Genomic DNA, 15,289 nt, shown 5'->3' with positions numbered 1-15,289 from the left:
AGTGGGGTGGGTGGGGACGCCGCTTCAGAACTGGCAGTCTGACTCCAAGTTACGAGAGCAGCCCAGGGAAAGAGGAGGGTTGGCACTGAGCTCAGGTGGCACTACAGGGACATTACAGTGTCAGGCTGATATCTTTCCAGGCAGAGGAAGTCGGGGATTTAGATGGCACTGCCAGCACTGGGACAAGGACAAAGGACCCGAGGAGTGGCTTCTGCTCTGCGGTTCAGAGACGAACTGCTGAGGGCAGGACGCACGGCTTGGGACCTAAGTTCTCGGGCACAGGTGCGGTCTGTCACATGGAACGACGAGTGTTGTTCAGAAGCAGTTCAATCACTTCAGGAGGCTGCTCCTCGGGTGGTAGCTCTGGGGCCCAAAGCAACCTTAAGTAGAAGACTGCCGCACCCTGGCGTGGTTCAGTCGCTCTGAAAGGGAGGGGAAGCACTGTTGACAGTTACGCAACTCTCTCCCCCACCTGTTAACAATGGAGTGCGTGTGTGGAGAAGGCAGCTGGGAACACCTGTGCTCGTGTCCTTCCTAACAAATTTAGAAAAAATTTACATTACGTTGGAGCAGTCATAATTCAATTTTTCCTTAAGTTTTTTGCTTATAAAACTAGACTGGAGACGTTTGAAATTAGAATATTTTTAATTGATATTTTCATATTGACATCAGTTCCTCTGAAATTATTTCTCATAAAACCCAGGCTCAACATCCTGTAACGGGTACATTTAGAAACCAAGAGTACCCTTTAAAGATGACTTAAACGAACAAGGCAAGACCAGAGTGAAGATGATGTGGAATTCAAAGTTTTTCTGGCTTTCAACATGAAGTGAAAATGGGGGTGCAAACGTGCACCCTCTTTCGGCAAGTCATCCAACGCCGACTCACAGGAACCCACCTGCCGGAACGAGGCCTGAGCACTCCTTGATGGAAATGAGCAACAGCCTCTTTGGCTGGAAATGGTTAAGCTTTCACTTTTTTAAATCCTCACCCCAAGGACTTATTTTAATTGATTTTTCTTTTTCGAGAGAGAGACATCATCAATCAGTTGCCTCCTGTATGCTCCCCAACTGGGCATTGAACCTGCAACCTAGGTATGTGCCTTGACCGGGGATTGAACCGGCAGACTTTCGGTGCACGGAACCATGCTGCGGCCAACTGAACAGCCCAGCCTGGGTCTGAACATTCGCGTGAGAACTGAACAGTGGGGACCCTGGCCGCTGCCTGACCTGCTCTGAGAGCTGGCAGTGGCTCAAGGGCACTGTGGACCCTAAAAAGACTCCTGCTGTCTCCTGCTGCTTTCTTGGCCTTCGGTGTCTGGATACTGAGAAAGGTCTAGGGTCAAGACTCGGCTGAACATGTGGTCGTCATGCTGCAATCGAGAGCAGAGAGTCGAAAGTTAGTCCTTCCACATAGGAAAAGGTGCTATTACATGTAAAGTTAGAGCCAATAGTGAATCTAGATTTGCCTTTAAAAAGGAAATTCCTTATGGCCACCTAAGAAGGTATCAATTGTCTGCATTTCCATCAGCTTTACTGATTTATTTTGTGTATTATCCGGTAAAGAGTACTAGACTATTCCATGCCAAAATATGGTTCTTGGGCACGTGGACTGTTTTGAGCTCCGAGAACCCGCAGATGCAGGAAGAGCTACAAGACCTGGGTACGAGCTTTCCTCTTGTGAAGGAAACTTACATTCCGTACCTGAGGGTGCCTTCCCTACTCTTAACAACTTGTCAACAGAGAAGGCGCCCGTCTGAGTCTGCAGCGCAGACCCGACTTGTTTCCCACACACTTCCCGGTCGCCTTCCCGTCACCACCCTGGCTGAAGCCGGAAGCCCCTTTCGCTAATTACAGCCTAAGGCAGCAGAGGGGCCCAAGCTCTGGCCACCCCTCTGGCTACTCAGGCGCCACGCTCGAGTTCATGAACCCCGGCCAGTTTCTCTCTCGGGAACCTGTCTGGCCCGTCTGACGCGCAGGCCCCGCCGAGGCCCTAAGAAGGACACTGTTTTCCGCTCCCACGTGGGGTGAGAGCTCTCACTTCCCTCCTGCGGCAAAGCTCCCATGGCCCCCGAACATTGTATAGGCTCAGGAAGGGAAACTATGTTCTATCTCAGCTTAAAGGAAACTCACAGAGGAAAGCCTCACTGTCAAAAGTGGAATGACTAGAACTAGCTGCTCTGCTGCATGAGCTTGAGTGTTCTGGAACAGCCTAAGAAAGGCGTGTCCAAATTCTACCAGGTACTGTGCAACCTGGAACTTCCGGTCAATGTTTTTTTTCTCCTCTGGTACTTTCGGAAGGCACATGGTTCCTTGTTAGTTCTACCACAATGCATTTGTCTTTGCCTGAAACATTCAAACGTTACAGAAGTATGAACTACGATATTAAGTTTACTCTGTGTAGTTAATGTATATTATTATTTTCAAAGAAATGCCCTGCAGTTTTGTATTTGCTTTTTATATTTAAAGTCTCTGTATTGCCAAAGAAAAATATCTGAGCACTTTTAAATCTTATTTGATTAAAAACAATTTAAGCCCGTAGTTATCAACAGCAGAAACCAAACAGTATCTACGGTCTCCATGACGAGCCTGCGGTTGTGCGTCAGGACCCTGGAAGGTGGTCTAACCCCCCGCCCCATCTTTACCTCCGGGTAGATGCCAATCAGAGCGTCGGCCTTGGAATAGAACTCCTCTTTTAGGGAAATGATTATCATCTGAACCTGTTCTCGAGTCTGCTCTTTGATGTAACTTGATACCTGGGAGGAGAGAGAAAGCACAGTTTCCACCAGTGAGAAAGGCCCTCGTGTCCGGATTCTGGGGAGAGTGTCCCCGCGGGCCGGCCTCGGGCGGCCCGTCTGAGGTGGCGGACACCCGCCTGCTTCCCGGTAGTCCGGTAAACCCGGCACAAGCGCAGGAACAGTGCGAGCTCAGGCTCTAACGTAAGAGGTTAGTAAAATCACAAACCTCATTAGATCTAGGATCTAAAACTTCAAGAATATTTTTCAGAGTAAACTTTTCTTTATCCACAATGTGCTATAAATATGCAATCAGCCTCTGTAACCAGATGAAACAAGAGCTACCACGCGGATGTGTGACGGGGGTGAAGGACAGTGGTGTTTGGGCTCCCCACTCCCTGTTTGGCCAGCCCAGAGCCTGGAAACAGGGAGGACCCGGCGATGACGCGTGTTTACAATCCGGTCCTTCGGTTCGAGGTGAACTCAGTTTCTTCAAGGAGGGCAGTTCTAAGGGACGTGAGTAAGAACAGAACAGTTCGGATAGAAACGGGCCTTAGTAACAAACTGCTCAGAACTTGGAGAACGATGATGAACCTGGACCTAAACCATAGTTGAACAAGACACCTGCCAGCTCCCCGGCTCCCCCTGTGCCCAGAATGGGTCTTCTCCGTGTGTTTCAGTCCCGACTGCACCCCAGACACTGAGGACGCAGCGCCGGAAGCAGGAACGGCAAGCTTCTGGTGAGCACCGAGTCACTAGCGGAGCTGAAAGGTGAGGAGAGGGGGATGGCTTTTGGCTAAGAGGTTGAGCGGACAGAAGAACCCCCGCACTGTAGGCCGCGGGAGCCACTGTGCTGCAGGACTGGAAAAGTCTTGGGACATTGACCCGGAGGAAGAGGAGACAGGATGTAGTGATGAAGGCCTGCATTCTGCTGGAGGGTGACCTAGGACGAATGCTGGGCACCTTGGTCCGAGCGGGAGAGGAGCTACGTCACAGTTGTTTGTACTAAGTGCCGAGACTCAGTACGGCAACGGAGCGCCAGGAACGCACATCTCAAAGGGAAACTGGAGTGAAGAAGTTTGTAACACGCAGGATGGAGAGTAACAGAGGAGAGTCTTAAGTAAGACCTAGTTCCCGGAGACGCCATTAACACAAACATCTGCGTTTTGCTAGAAGATACAGGCATCTCAAATGCCACTGAGAAAAGACGCCGTCTACTAAGACACACGCCCACTGCTCTGTAACACACAGGACAGAGGACACACAGTGCCCAGTTAATCAAAGGGGTGATTTCTCCCGAGGGAGCCAGGCCTTGGAGCCCAGTTCCCTGATGCAGACTGGTTGGCATTCAAGAGACAAGGTGTTCTTTTGTGCCCGTATTCCTCTCCCAGTGCCCCTAAAGTCTGGGAGGTCACAGAACGCGGCCCGTGCCTGCCCGCTACAGGGCTCGGGGGACTGAGTGCTGGGGGGCTGGAGCTGTGCTGTTCTTAGTCGCACTGAAACACGTCCAGAAACGGGCTCCCAGAGAGGCCGGGGCGAGACGCGTGCGTCCTGGGAGATGCCGAGAGGCCGTGTGCACGCCCTCAGAAGCCGCCTGGGGCTGCAGCTCCCGCAAGTCCTCCCTCTCCCGGGCCCTTCACCCGAGACTCAGTAAGAAATCAGGGAGGTCGGCTTCAGACTCGGGGCCTGCATGGCACCCCGAGAGCAAATGCACGTCTCAGGGAGGGGGACCCCAACTAAGCTCGAGAGACTAAGGTGTGAACCAGAATGCCCATTTGCAAGTTACTAGTGAGAGCACATGCGTCAGCACGACCGGAGCAGTCTCCTGGCTGGCAGCCGTAACACGCAGCCCAGTCGTTTGTGGAAGGTGCACGTGCCTCAAATCGGAACCAGCACTCCCGTTCACCCGGCTCTAAACGTGGGTGTGCGCGGGCAGGAGGAGGGTCGTCGCGCCAGGAGTCCGCAGGCCACAGGCACTTGCCCCCCCCACCGACGCAGGCAGTGATGGGTCCTGCCCATGTGGGCCTCTGTCCTCTGGTCATGCTTCCGTGGCCGGCCCCCTCCTCACGTCAGAAGTCAGACGTGCGGCCTGGGCGTCTGCGCACTGACCCTCACGGCTGACCTGAAACTGAACTCTCGGGTTAACTGCTTCCTCGGTTCCCTCACTGTCTCCAATACTGGAAACTGGGCCACACACAAGTGCAGTAACTGGATACATTTTAATAAATAAAACAGAGGGGCACGACTGTGAACTTTAATTGCTTTGGAATTTTATTTAGAGATGTTGTTTTTGGACTTCATAACAACTAACTTGGCCCTGCTTGCCCCGGGGCCTACCGGTGACTCGAACGTCCCAGCATGTAACTCGGAAGGCAGCTGGTTACTCGGGGCGGTGCTGGGGGCTGGCACCGCCGTCTTCGCGTGGCTCCTGTGGAACCCTCAACTCGGACGGTCCCCTAAGCTTTGGATTAAACTGTCCAAACCATTCTGTGTTTAGATATTTAACTTACATTTGACTCTTCATCAACAATTACCAAACAAACGATTTTTGCTCAGGGTACACTGCCGCCTGACCAGAACATGCTCCCTGAATGACAGGCATCCCGCTGGAAACGAGAAGCAGGAGGACACTTACTTTGCCAATGTTGGTGTTGTCCAGGGCTGCGTCCACTTCGTCCAAAACGAAGAACGGAGCAGGCCGAAAACTAGGAAAAAGGACAAGTCACAACTTCCCATCTGTTTTACAAAAGACCGGGAGGAGAGGATCAGCCACATTCCGATAAATGAGATGCACGCTTTGGATGCTTTCGTCTAGGTCACCGATGAGCTGTATGTCACCAGACCTAATGCTCAATTCTCGTCCACATCCCACGTGACCTTCGCAGGTGGCGGAGCCTGGGGCGGTCCTCTCGCCTGTTCCTCCGATGTCGAGGGCGACAGGGTCTACTCCCCGCCACCCCCTGTACTCACCGCCCCTGCCTCCCCATTGGGCACTGCAGCACCCCCGGGGCTCAGGCTCCCAGCACTCCTCTCACTGGCTCCCCTGCCGATTCCACCTGCTCCCAAGGTCATAAACAACATCCACCCGTGGATGGGTCCACGGTTCTGCCGAAGGTTCTGATCTCTCCCCTGAACTCACCTCAAACACCCAACAGCTTACTCAGCAGTGCCTGGTGGGTGTCTAATAAATAACTCAAACTCCCCCAAAATCAAACTCTTCACCTGTCCTCCCCACCCTATGCCCTCCTGCGGCCTTCCCCTCCTCAGCTGATGGCAGCTCTTACCGGCTGGACTGATTTACCAAAGGGCACGGAGCCGCCCTCCCCGACCCCTCCGCCCCACCCACGCCCGCCTCCGCCCCTTCTGTGTGCACCCCGCACCCCGTCCGACAGCGGTGTCCTGTCCCGGTGCCTGCCGCGGCCGCACAGTGTCACTGGCCTCAGGGCCTCGCACTCGCGGATCTGCACGTCTGCAAGAGCTGTCCCTCACTGTGCCAGCACTTGCTTCCTTAGTGCCCTCACGTGTCTGCTCAGCTGTTACCTTCTCAAAGCGGCTTTCCCAGGTAACCCTTTTTAATGCTACATCTCTTCCTTGCTGCTTAGAGTCCGCATTGCCTGCTCTGTCTCTCTGCAGCATTTGGCATTTTCTCCAAGTCTCCACATGAGAGATTTCATTTGCTAGTACACCCGATTTACCACCTGTCTCCCTGCCTAGAACGAGGTGTCTCTGAGGCATAGATCTCGTTCTGTTCACTGCCGTCTCCCCAGTGCACAACCACCACTGGCCACACAGTAGACACTGAGTGAGTAGCTGTTGCGGCAATGGACGGGGTGACAGCGGAAATCTCTCCGGGAAGATTTACTCGGCGCAGGCGCCTGTTTAGATCCCCCCCTGCCTTCCTCAGCGCCCCTGCGCTACTGTCTTTCTTCTTCCTGCAGGGTGTGCTCCCCTTCCTTCTCCAGACCGGTGACAACCAGCCGCAGAACTCCCAGGTCGCTGTTGCAGACCACGGGGATGCAGGCAGCAGCGCCTGCACCCGGGACCTTCACGCAATGCTTTGGACGCTGCAAGCTAACTGCCTTCATCAGCTAACTTTTTCTTGACTGACCTTATGAACAGTGCCACCATCATCGGTGGAAATGAGGGGGGTGAAACTTTTTTTTCTTTCAGAAGAAATACTTTGCTTAACATTCTTACTAAACAGCAGATCTCTGAATATGGACTAGGAAATACTGTACACGCTGGGTGTTTTGTTTTAACTGTTTTTTTTTTTTTTGGCAGTTCTGATGTCACTCACATTTGGCCATTCCAAATATTTATTTTTCTACTTGCTTTTGTATAAAGCTGAAATATTAGTAACAGAAATTTAATAAAAATCTGCCAAAGATCGAATTCTCTTAGATTTTGTTTAAATTGCTGTAGACATAAAACATCGCCTGAATTGTCTGGTTGGTGAAAACAGCTTTGTATCACATACTGCTAAATAAACCCGAGCAAAGACACGCAGTCAGCAGGATCCGGTGGGGGGTCCCCTGGTGTCCGCCCTGCTGTGGCGTCCCCGGCCCACGGCGACCTTACCTGTGCACGGCGAACAGGAGAGCCAGAGCGGCCACGCACTTCTCTCCCCCTGACAAATTGTCCATCGGCATGAACCGCTTGCCGGGGGCCACGCAGTTGTAGCCAATTCCCTCCAAGTAAGGCTCTTCAGGGTTCTCTGGGCTAAGAAATGCCTGAAACACACGTATCTATTTAGCAAAATCAGGGAAGCAGTCAGTAGATTTTAACCTGGATTTGCGAGAGGGCTAATTGCGAAGTATTTTATTGGTTAGGTCCCCCCGCCCCCCGTTTGATGGAAAGGACCGATGCCCGTGAATGACGACTTAGCCCCACGTGTCGTCAGACACGGGGCTGCCTGTCTGGGAGGAGGGCGGCATCCTCTCACACGGGAAGGACCGGGCCTCCCGGGAGGCTGCCACTCACACCGCAGCAGCACGTGCGGGTCTCAGAGAGGTCTGCATGCGTTCGCGCCTCGGTCCATCTGCCAATGGCTCACTGAGCGCCCGTTCGGGGCCGTGTGCAGGAGGCACAGAGGTGAGCCCTGCCCGCAGCGGGTTAGTGGGTCTTTTCGGTCCCACTTCACTGAAGCTGAGGGAATTACATCTGCTCCAGGGCAGCTCCCAGCCATAAAGGGCACCACGAGAAAGAGCAGGAGCAGACACGTAAGACCCGATCTCCGTGTGTTTGTCCCACGTTCAGGCCCACGGTACCCGCCGTGGGTGCTGACGACGGCAGGGGGAGTGCTCGCCGCAGGGACCGCCTTTATGGTCCACCCGTGTGGGTTTGGACCGGGCCTTGAGTTCTTTCCTCTCCTTCGCTACTCGGGCCAACTCCACAGACCCCAGCTCAACCATCTGCGGGACCCTCTCTACTCCCCCTGCCCCCCCCGCCGCTACAGAGACCACTGGCAGTTCAACAGAACCAAATTAGTGCCAGTCGACGTAAGTCCCGAACTAAAGAGAACTGGGAAACCAGGTGCGTGAACCCACTCATTCTGCAGACGAAGGGCCAGGACTGGATTCCTGGAACTGTCCCGGCCGGCCGAGGTCGGGCACGTGGGGTCTAGGACGGGCCACCGGGATAACCGGTCTTAACCCGCTGGGCCTGCCCCGTCAGCGGGCCACTCACATAACGTGGTGGGTATTCATTCCCCACCGGAAAAAAGCACCACCAATAACACAAAGTTCCCAACAACATTTTGGGGTGAAAAATACGTACTTGGGCACTGTTGTTTCTGCAGAGCTTCTTGTAGATTTGGTCAATTGAGACTGAGACGTGCTCAAAGCACTGGCTGAAAAGGTCGTATCTCCTTTTCTTCACCTGCTCAAACTCTTGCCTACACACTCTGGCTTCCTTTCTGCTGGCCTCAAAAGCTAAGAGAGAATCAACGTTCTTTATTTTAGAGACCACTGGGGAGCTTCTCTTTGATTTTACAGCATAAGATATTTTAAAAACTGGATTTTGAGGTTGGATATCTTGAATAAAATCTACATTGAAAACATAAATTATTGTTAACTCCACAAACATGCCTTGTGCAATTGATAAGCCCTTTTTCTGTTGGGGTGAATTTTTAAGTAACAATGATTAGTTCTAATAAAGTATCTAATATGCCTATTATGCTGATTTAAAAAATATATTATCTGTTCAAAAACAATGAACTTGTTTTTAAATTAAAGCAGAACACTTTTCAAAAGGGAAGCAATTAAAAGTGATTCAGTGTTAAAAGTACACATTAATATAAGACAACAAAGAAAAATATATAATAAAAACACATGCACAATCCAGGGGGAGCGGCTGGTAACTGCTGGAGAAACCAACCCAACCCCCAGAGCACGACCCTGCCAACGACTGGAGCCCCCCCTTCACCGTCTGCGGACTCCTGAAACTTGTCTCGGACGGTCTTCAGGTTCTCCAGGGCTCTTAGGTTTGGGGCCGCCGTCTTCAACAGGACGTCTTCTTGCGCTGCTACTTGTTGCAGGAGGAGCCTCAGGTGGGCCTCCACTTCTTTATCAGCTTGCAGAGCCTATTGTTGGCAAAGAACAGCAAGGATTAGCAAGCCTTTTAGACCCGAACTGCTAAGGGACCGGGCACAGGGCCCTGCAGGGTCCGACCCCGCCCTTTTCACCGCCCTGTCCCCGTCTGACGCATCAGGTGGGCCGTGTGCGGCTTCCCACGTGGGCTGTGGTTTAGTTACTGTTATAGATGCCGCTGTCTTGGAACGTGCTTCACCTCCATATTTCTTAATCTGCCTAAAAACCAACAATTCATGTATTTCCTTCATTTACTCATCCATTAAAAATATTGACCATCTACTATCAGATATGGAGAATTCAATGACTAAAAAACAAAAAACCTGCCCTGGCTGGTGTGGCTCAGTGGATTGAGTGCCAACCTGCAAACCAAAAGGTTGCCAGTTCAATTCCCGGTCAGGGCACATGCCGCGGTTTCGGGCCAGATCCTCAGTTGGGAACGTGTGAGAGGCAACCGATTGATGTGTCTCTCGCACATTGGTGTTTCTCTCCCTCTCTTTCTCCCTCTCTTCCCCTTGCTCTGAAAATAAATAGATAAAATCTTAAACAAAACTCCACCTGTCCTATTCTTGCCTTTGAAGAGCTCACAGGAAGCCAGACCCACCCGCAGCAGTGCGGCACCCACAGCAGTGCGGCACCCACAGCAGCGCGGAAGCCTCCGGCAGGCGAGCGCAGGCCCCGAGGCCAGGGCGCCCTCCAGCCCACCCGGGGCGCCAGGGGAGCCGAGGCCCGAAGCCCGAGCAGCTAGGGGCGAGGAGGAGGGAACGAGCGGTGTGGGCGTGACCTGCCGGGAAAACTGTCCTGACCCCCCCGCCAGGGCATTAATCGGCACACGATAAAGGGGACTTTTTAATTTATCGGGAAAAGAATTATTTGAAAAACACTGAGTAAACTGCTTAACTTAGGTACCTTTTCCAAAACAGATTCTTACCTTATACCATATGCTAAAAGAAATTGCAGATGAATTACATAAGTGAATGAAAACAAAAAAAAACATAAACAGGAAAAATACTTATATTTATTCAGTAATGAGGTGTAAAGGACTCTCCAAGTATGAAAGCACTAAACAGACTGTAGAAAAGATATAAGCTTCTTTCTGACTGCCCACAAATACCACAAATACAATGAAAAGGCCCAACAAATGTAACAAAATACATCACGAACACATGAAAAGATGTGGCGGGTATTGCTGCGCGGCACCCCTCCCCTCAGCAACATCCCCCCCTTTCCCACACAGCCCACGTTTGACCGTCTCTCCCTCACAGACCCCCGTGCCTGGGGGAGGCGGGGTGGCGGGCCTCCTGGGCCCAAGACTAAGCCCAGCCCACCCCAACAGTGACTGGTGTGGAATGAACACGTGACCCACATTGGGGCACTGTAATGAGGGGACGGTCGCTGGAGCTTTGTAGGAAAAGCTCTCCTTCAACCTCAAGAACAGCCCCACTGCAAAAGGCCTCTCTCTCCTTTGAAGGTCACGGCTGTGGCTGGAAAGCGAGAATGGCTGCAGTCCTGTGCCCCCCGGAGAGAAGCAGTGCAGGACCGGGTCGGACACGGACAGCAGCTGCCCCCAGGGATGACTGAGAACAGGGCCAGAGACGCCGAGTTCGAGTCCGCGACCTGGGTTCCAAGCCTGCGCTCTGCAGCCGGGAAGGCTCTGGCGCCTGCTGAGGTCCCGCCCCAGGGCACGGTCAGGGCCAATCAGCATGCCGGAGCACGCTGGCTACTCGCGTCTATTGCAGGACTTTTAAAATGCTCTAATTCATTGGGAATCAAAATACTGGTGACCACAAAAAGCTTTCTTCTTCCACAACACACTTCATGGTACTAGTGCGCTGCAAAATGCACAGTGAGAGAAACGCTGATATAAATGTTTAATTTTTATCAGCTGTTTCTTCACTAGAAGATCTACATTTCCCTTGAATTTATGCTCTAAGGTCTAAAACGTATGCTACATTATTTAAGTATTCACTATACTGCCAGTCAGTCATAAACAATGGAAATCTTCCAGTTACCTTCCAATCCTCTCGCAGAGAGCTGTAGTCTATCTCAATGGCTGCCTCCTTCTCGTACATTTCCAGTGTCGCCTGGGTGCTTCCCACTTCAGTTCCCAGCTGGAAAACACAGGAAGCCCTTCCCTCGCCATCCGACACGGGGGTGCTCTCCGCTGCCCCGCCTCTCCCAGCGACTGTCACCTCACTCACATCTGGCCCATGAGACCATGACAGCCTGGCCCCAGCCAGCCGGGGCTCTGCCACCCCTCTCCCTGACTTCCGTGCCAGTCCGCCCGCTCTCACTCTGCCCCACCTGCACCAGGCGGGCGATATCCCCCCGGGGCCAGCACACGGCCTCTGCCTGGACAGCTGTCCCCGAGATGTCTGAGTCCCTTCCCCTCTCAACTCCCAAAGCTTTAACTCTCTGACTTCTCCCGGGTCTCCACACAGGTAAGAAACAGGCCTGTCTGTGGGCTAAGAGGGCCTGGAGGAGCAAGAGGGAGGAGAGAACTGCCGCTTGGTCCTCTGGAGACGCCTGATCGGTCCTCTCCTGCCCCAGGAGGCGGGGGTCTTCTCTGCCCTGCAGGGTGCTAGCACATGGGAAGGACCTGCACAGCGGGGACGCCACTGGGCGGCTAAGGGCGTTGCACCAAGTTCGGCACAACCGTGCCCATTCAAAACCACCTCGGGAATACCTCTACTTCAATGATGTCATCCAGGGACCCCGACAAAAGGGTTATTTCGATGTCTTGGACTTTGCAGTCAAGCAGCAGGTTATGCTTCTCGAGCCGTTTCTGTTCCAGCGAAGACTGAATGGTTACAACTTCTTTTTGCCATTTTCCCACCTCCCTGCAAACACGCAGATATGAAAAAGCGATTATATTTTACTCACTATGTAGAGTTGCGTCAAAGAAGAAAAATGTTAAACTTGCCAAAATTATTTTTTCCTGTGAGGACTGTAAGTTCTCAAGCGATCTTACTGATGCGGTAACGGAAACTTGAACACCGCGGGAGGTGGTGAGTCAATCCAAGGGAGAACCACTCAACAACGAACATTCTTCCTCTGTCGGGCTACCGATAACACACTTCTTTTCTGCTTGCTTTCATTTTAAATCTGTGCAATTTTCCAAGCTGCATTTCTTTTTATTTATTTACTTATTTGATTGAATCGAGCGGGTGACGCTGGTTAATAAAATCACACGGGCCTCAGGCGTACAACCCCGTGACACACCTGCACGTTGCAGTGTGCTCACCGCCCCCCCAAGCAGCATTCCCCCCTGGATGTGAGCTCTGCATGTTAGACCCTTGGACCAAGAAAGTCTCTGAGTGACGGGGACGCCTTGCCAGGTGAGGTACCCCGCACTTCAGTCCCTTTTCCGCCTCACAGCCCGCGGCACTGTGTTACTACCGCCACCACTGACTAACGTAGCGCCTTCTGTCTTCAGTGAGGGCCTGGGAATTCTACCAGCTGAAACAATACGTGATTTTAGAGAGAACCTAGAAACAGAACCAAAAAATAAAACTATATGGTTTTCAAGAATATGACAACAAACAAAAGATGTGGTTCTGTTTAAACTTTAAAGAGTAAAAAAACTTTCATTGGCCCTGGCTGGCGTAGCTCAGTGGATTGAGCGCGGGCTGGGAACCAAAGTGTCCCAGGTCCGATTCCCAGTCAGGGCACATGCCTGGGTTGCAGGCCATAACCCCCAGCAAATCACATTGATGTTTCCCTCTCTCTCTCTCTCTCTCCCCCCCGCTTCCCTCTCTAAAAATAAATAAATAAAATCTTAAAAAAACCAAAAACCCAAAACTTTCATAGCACTCAAGAATCTTAGACAAAAAGCTTTTGGCTGTGTCTTGGGCAGATGGAAAAGGGGCCGCACACGGACCCTCACGAGCTCCGGGGAGCTTTTCGTGGGGGCCCACAAACTCAGGGACAGAAGGGGGCCTCACGGGACGGTCTGACCGTTCCTCGCTAAACACAAGGCACGGACAGTCGCGTCCCAGGCCCGCAGCTGCCCTGCCAAGGTCAGTCTGCACTACGGGAGCCTGTCCACTGTCTCTTGCATCCAGCACATGGTGGAAAGTCCAAGTAACCCCCTTTCCAGACCCCTCAGGGCGGTGCAACCCCCACCAGAGCCAGAGCCCACGGCCACAGAGCCCTCAGACCGTGCCACCAGCCACGGCCTGTGGGCAACGAGAGCCAGGCGCTGTGATGCTAGATATTAACTCTCCCGACCCACCAGCGTGTCTGCTTTAGTTTCTACCCAGCCCCAGAGAGTTCCCCGCTTTACTGCCTCCCACACCCCACACACCCCACTCTACACCCAGTGGGTTTCGCGTGACTCTGACGTCTGCCCCTCAGACTCCAAAGTATAAAAGAAGCGGTAGAACTGCCGCTCTGTAGAGCGTTCTCGATCTGCAGAGATGGAGAAAGGATTTCTGGATCCACTGCAATTCTGCCTCCTGGTAATTGTCTAAAGCGTGGCTCAAGTAAACTCTCACAAGACTTTTTCTTACGTTGGATGTTCTTTTGTCAACACCTGCAACACTGAACATCCCTGAACAGCGGGTAAAACCGTGAAACGCCGAGAAGCCGAGCAGAGACAGAGCACGTTGCACCCGATCGCTGAGGGTGGTGCCGGTGGTACGGGAAAGCCGCTGTCACGCTGGTGCGACAAAGCCAGCTGATCCAGAAAGTTACTGTCATCACCGTGGCAAGTGCACACGCCCGTCAGGTGCCAGGCACTGTTCTGAGAGCCACGTGAGCGGCCGCTCGTTCAGCCTCACCACCGCTCCCTGAGTAGGCACTGCCACCCCATCCGCTGACGAGGGAAGGAGGGCACGGTATTCAGGGAGCCGAGATGGGACATGCAGCCGTGTCATGGTCATGGTCCCCACCTGTCACGCCTTGTCGCGCAAACAGACTAGAGGGAGACTCTGCAGAAGGAAAGTACCAGCGTCAAGAGGAATTTAGGGTAAGGGGCTCTCTTCTAAAAAATATTTTATTTATTTATTTTTAGAGAGGCGGAAGGAAGGGGAGAAAGAGAGGGAGAGAAATATCAATGTGAGAAACACCGATTGGTGGCCTTGGGATCCGACCCTGCAACCCAGGCACGTGCCCTGACTGGGAGCCAACCAGCAGCCTTCCCCTTTGCAGAACGATGCCCAACCAAGCCACACCAGTCAGGGCGGGTGAGGGACTCCTTCCACAGGTCCACCTTTTCACCCGTGAACAAGAACCACGCACTCTTGCCCCGGACAGTGTGGGCCAGCTGGCTGGAGCGGCACCATTCTGCAATCGGAGGGTTTCAGGTTCGATTCCTGGTCAGGGAGCACACCGGGGTTGTGAGTTTGATCCCCAATCTGGGCGTGTGTGGATGCCCCATTCAGGGGCGAACGGGAGGCAACCAATCAATTCAATGCCCCCCTCTCTCTTGCATCAGTGTTTCTCCCCACCCAAAGGCAATGGGGAAGTGTCCTTGGGTGCGGATAAAAACAAACAAGCAAACAAACAAACAAAACTACTCACTCTAAACAACCAAACAGTCTCTTGGTTGGTCTCTGTGGCTTGGTTTTCCCCTAAATGAGGATGTTTAAAAGCTGTGATGTGAGACCAAAAGCAACAAAGGACACATATTCAAATAATAAAACTTCCTGTAATAAATGTCAAATTCATGGCAAATATCTTTAAAATTCTGGTTATAGCCTTTCAAACTGATGAACTTCTTAATTACCTGTCAACAGCCAAAAACTTCTTCCGCTCCTCTTCAGTTTGAGCTTGGACTTTCTCAGCCTTGGAATTCTGAGCAGCAAACGTGTCCTCCAGCTGCTGCCGCTTCTGGACGAGCTCGTCCACAGCTCGCAGGCAGCCTTCTTCAGCCTGAGGGGAGGCGATGCGCATCGCAGCTTTACCACTGTTCACATCAGTAAGGCCAACAGCTCTGCGGCTTCTCGCCCGCCCCGCGCGCCCCGCG

At 52.5% G+C, this 15,289-nt stretch overlaps 1 protein-coding gene across 2 annotated transcripts in view; it reads right to left on the bottom strand.

Annotated features, from left to right (window-relative positions):
• Positions 1-641: 641 nt before the first annotated feature.
• The window catches only part of SMC1B (structural maintenance of chromosomes 1B), a 51,299-nt gene continuing 36,651 nt past the window's right edge, over positions 642-15,289 (bottom strand). The window contains exons 17-25 of one of the 2 annotated variants that reach the window (XM_045834994.1): positions 15,050-15,195; positions 12,008-12,161; positions 11,334-11,432; positions 9,158-9,314; positions 8,510-8,664; positions 7,313-7,464; positions 5,370-5,439; positions 2,645-2,755; positions 642-1,372 (exon numbers count right to left, since the gene is read on the bottom strand). In XM_045834994.1, the coding sequence (XP_045690950.1) occupies positions 1,271-1,372; positions 2,645-2,755; positions 5,370-5,439; positions 7,313-7,464; positions 8,510-8,664; positions 9,158-9,314; positions 11,334-11,432; positions 12,008-12,161; positions 15,050-15,195 (1,146 nt within the window). In that variant the 3' untranslated portion in view covers positions 642-1,270. The remainder of the gene's footprint in view (positions 1,373-2,644; positions 2,756-5,369; positions 5,440-7,312; positions 7,465-8,509; positions 8,665-9,157; positions 9,315-11,333; positions 11,433-12,007; positions 12,162-15,049; positions 15,196-15,289) is intronic. The other variant, XM_045834995.1, reaches the window with a different exon arrangement.

The sequence above is a fragment of the Phyllostomus hastatus genome, unplaced genomic scaffold, assembly GCF_019186645.2.
Source record: "Phyllostomus hastatus isolate PE091 unplaced genomic scaffold, TTU_PhHast_1.1 phas_contig_198, whole genome shotgun sequence".
NCBI lineage: Eukaryota > Metazoa > Chordata > Mammalia > Chiroptera > Phyllostomidae > Phyllostomus > Phyllostomus hastatus.
The sequence above is the reverse complement of the archived record's forward strand: the minus strand, read 5'-3'. Positions and strand labels throughout refer to the sequence as shown.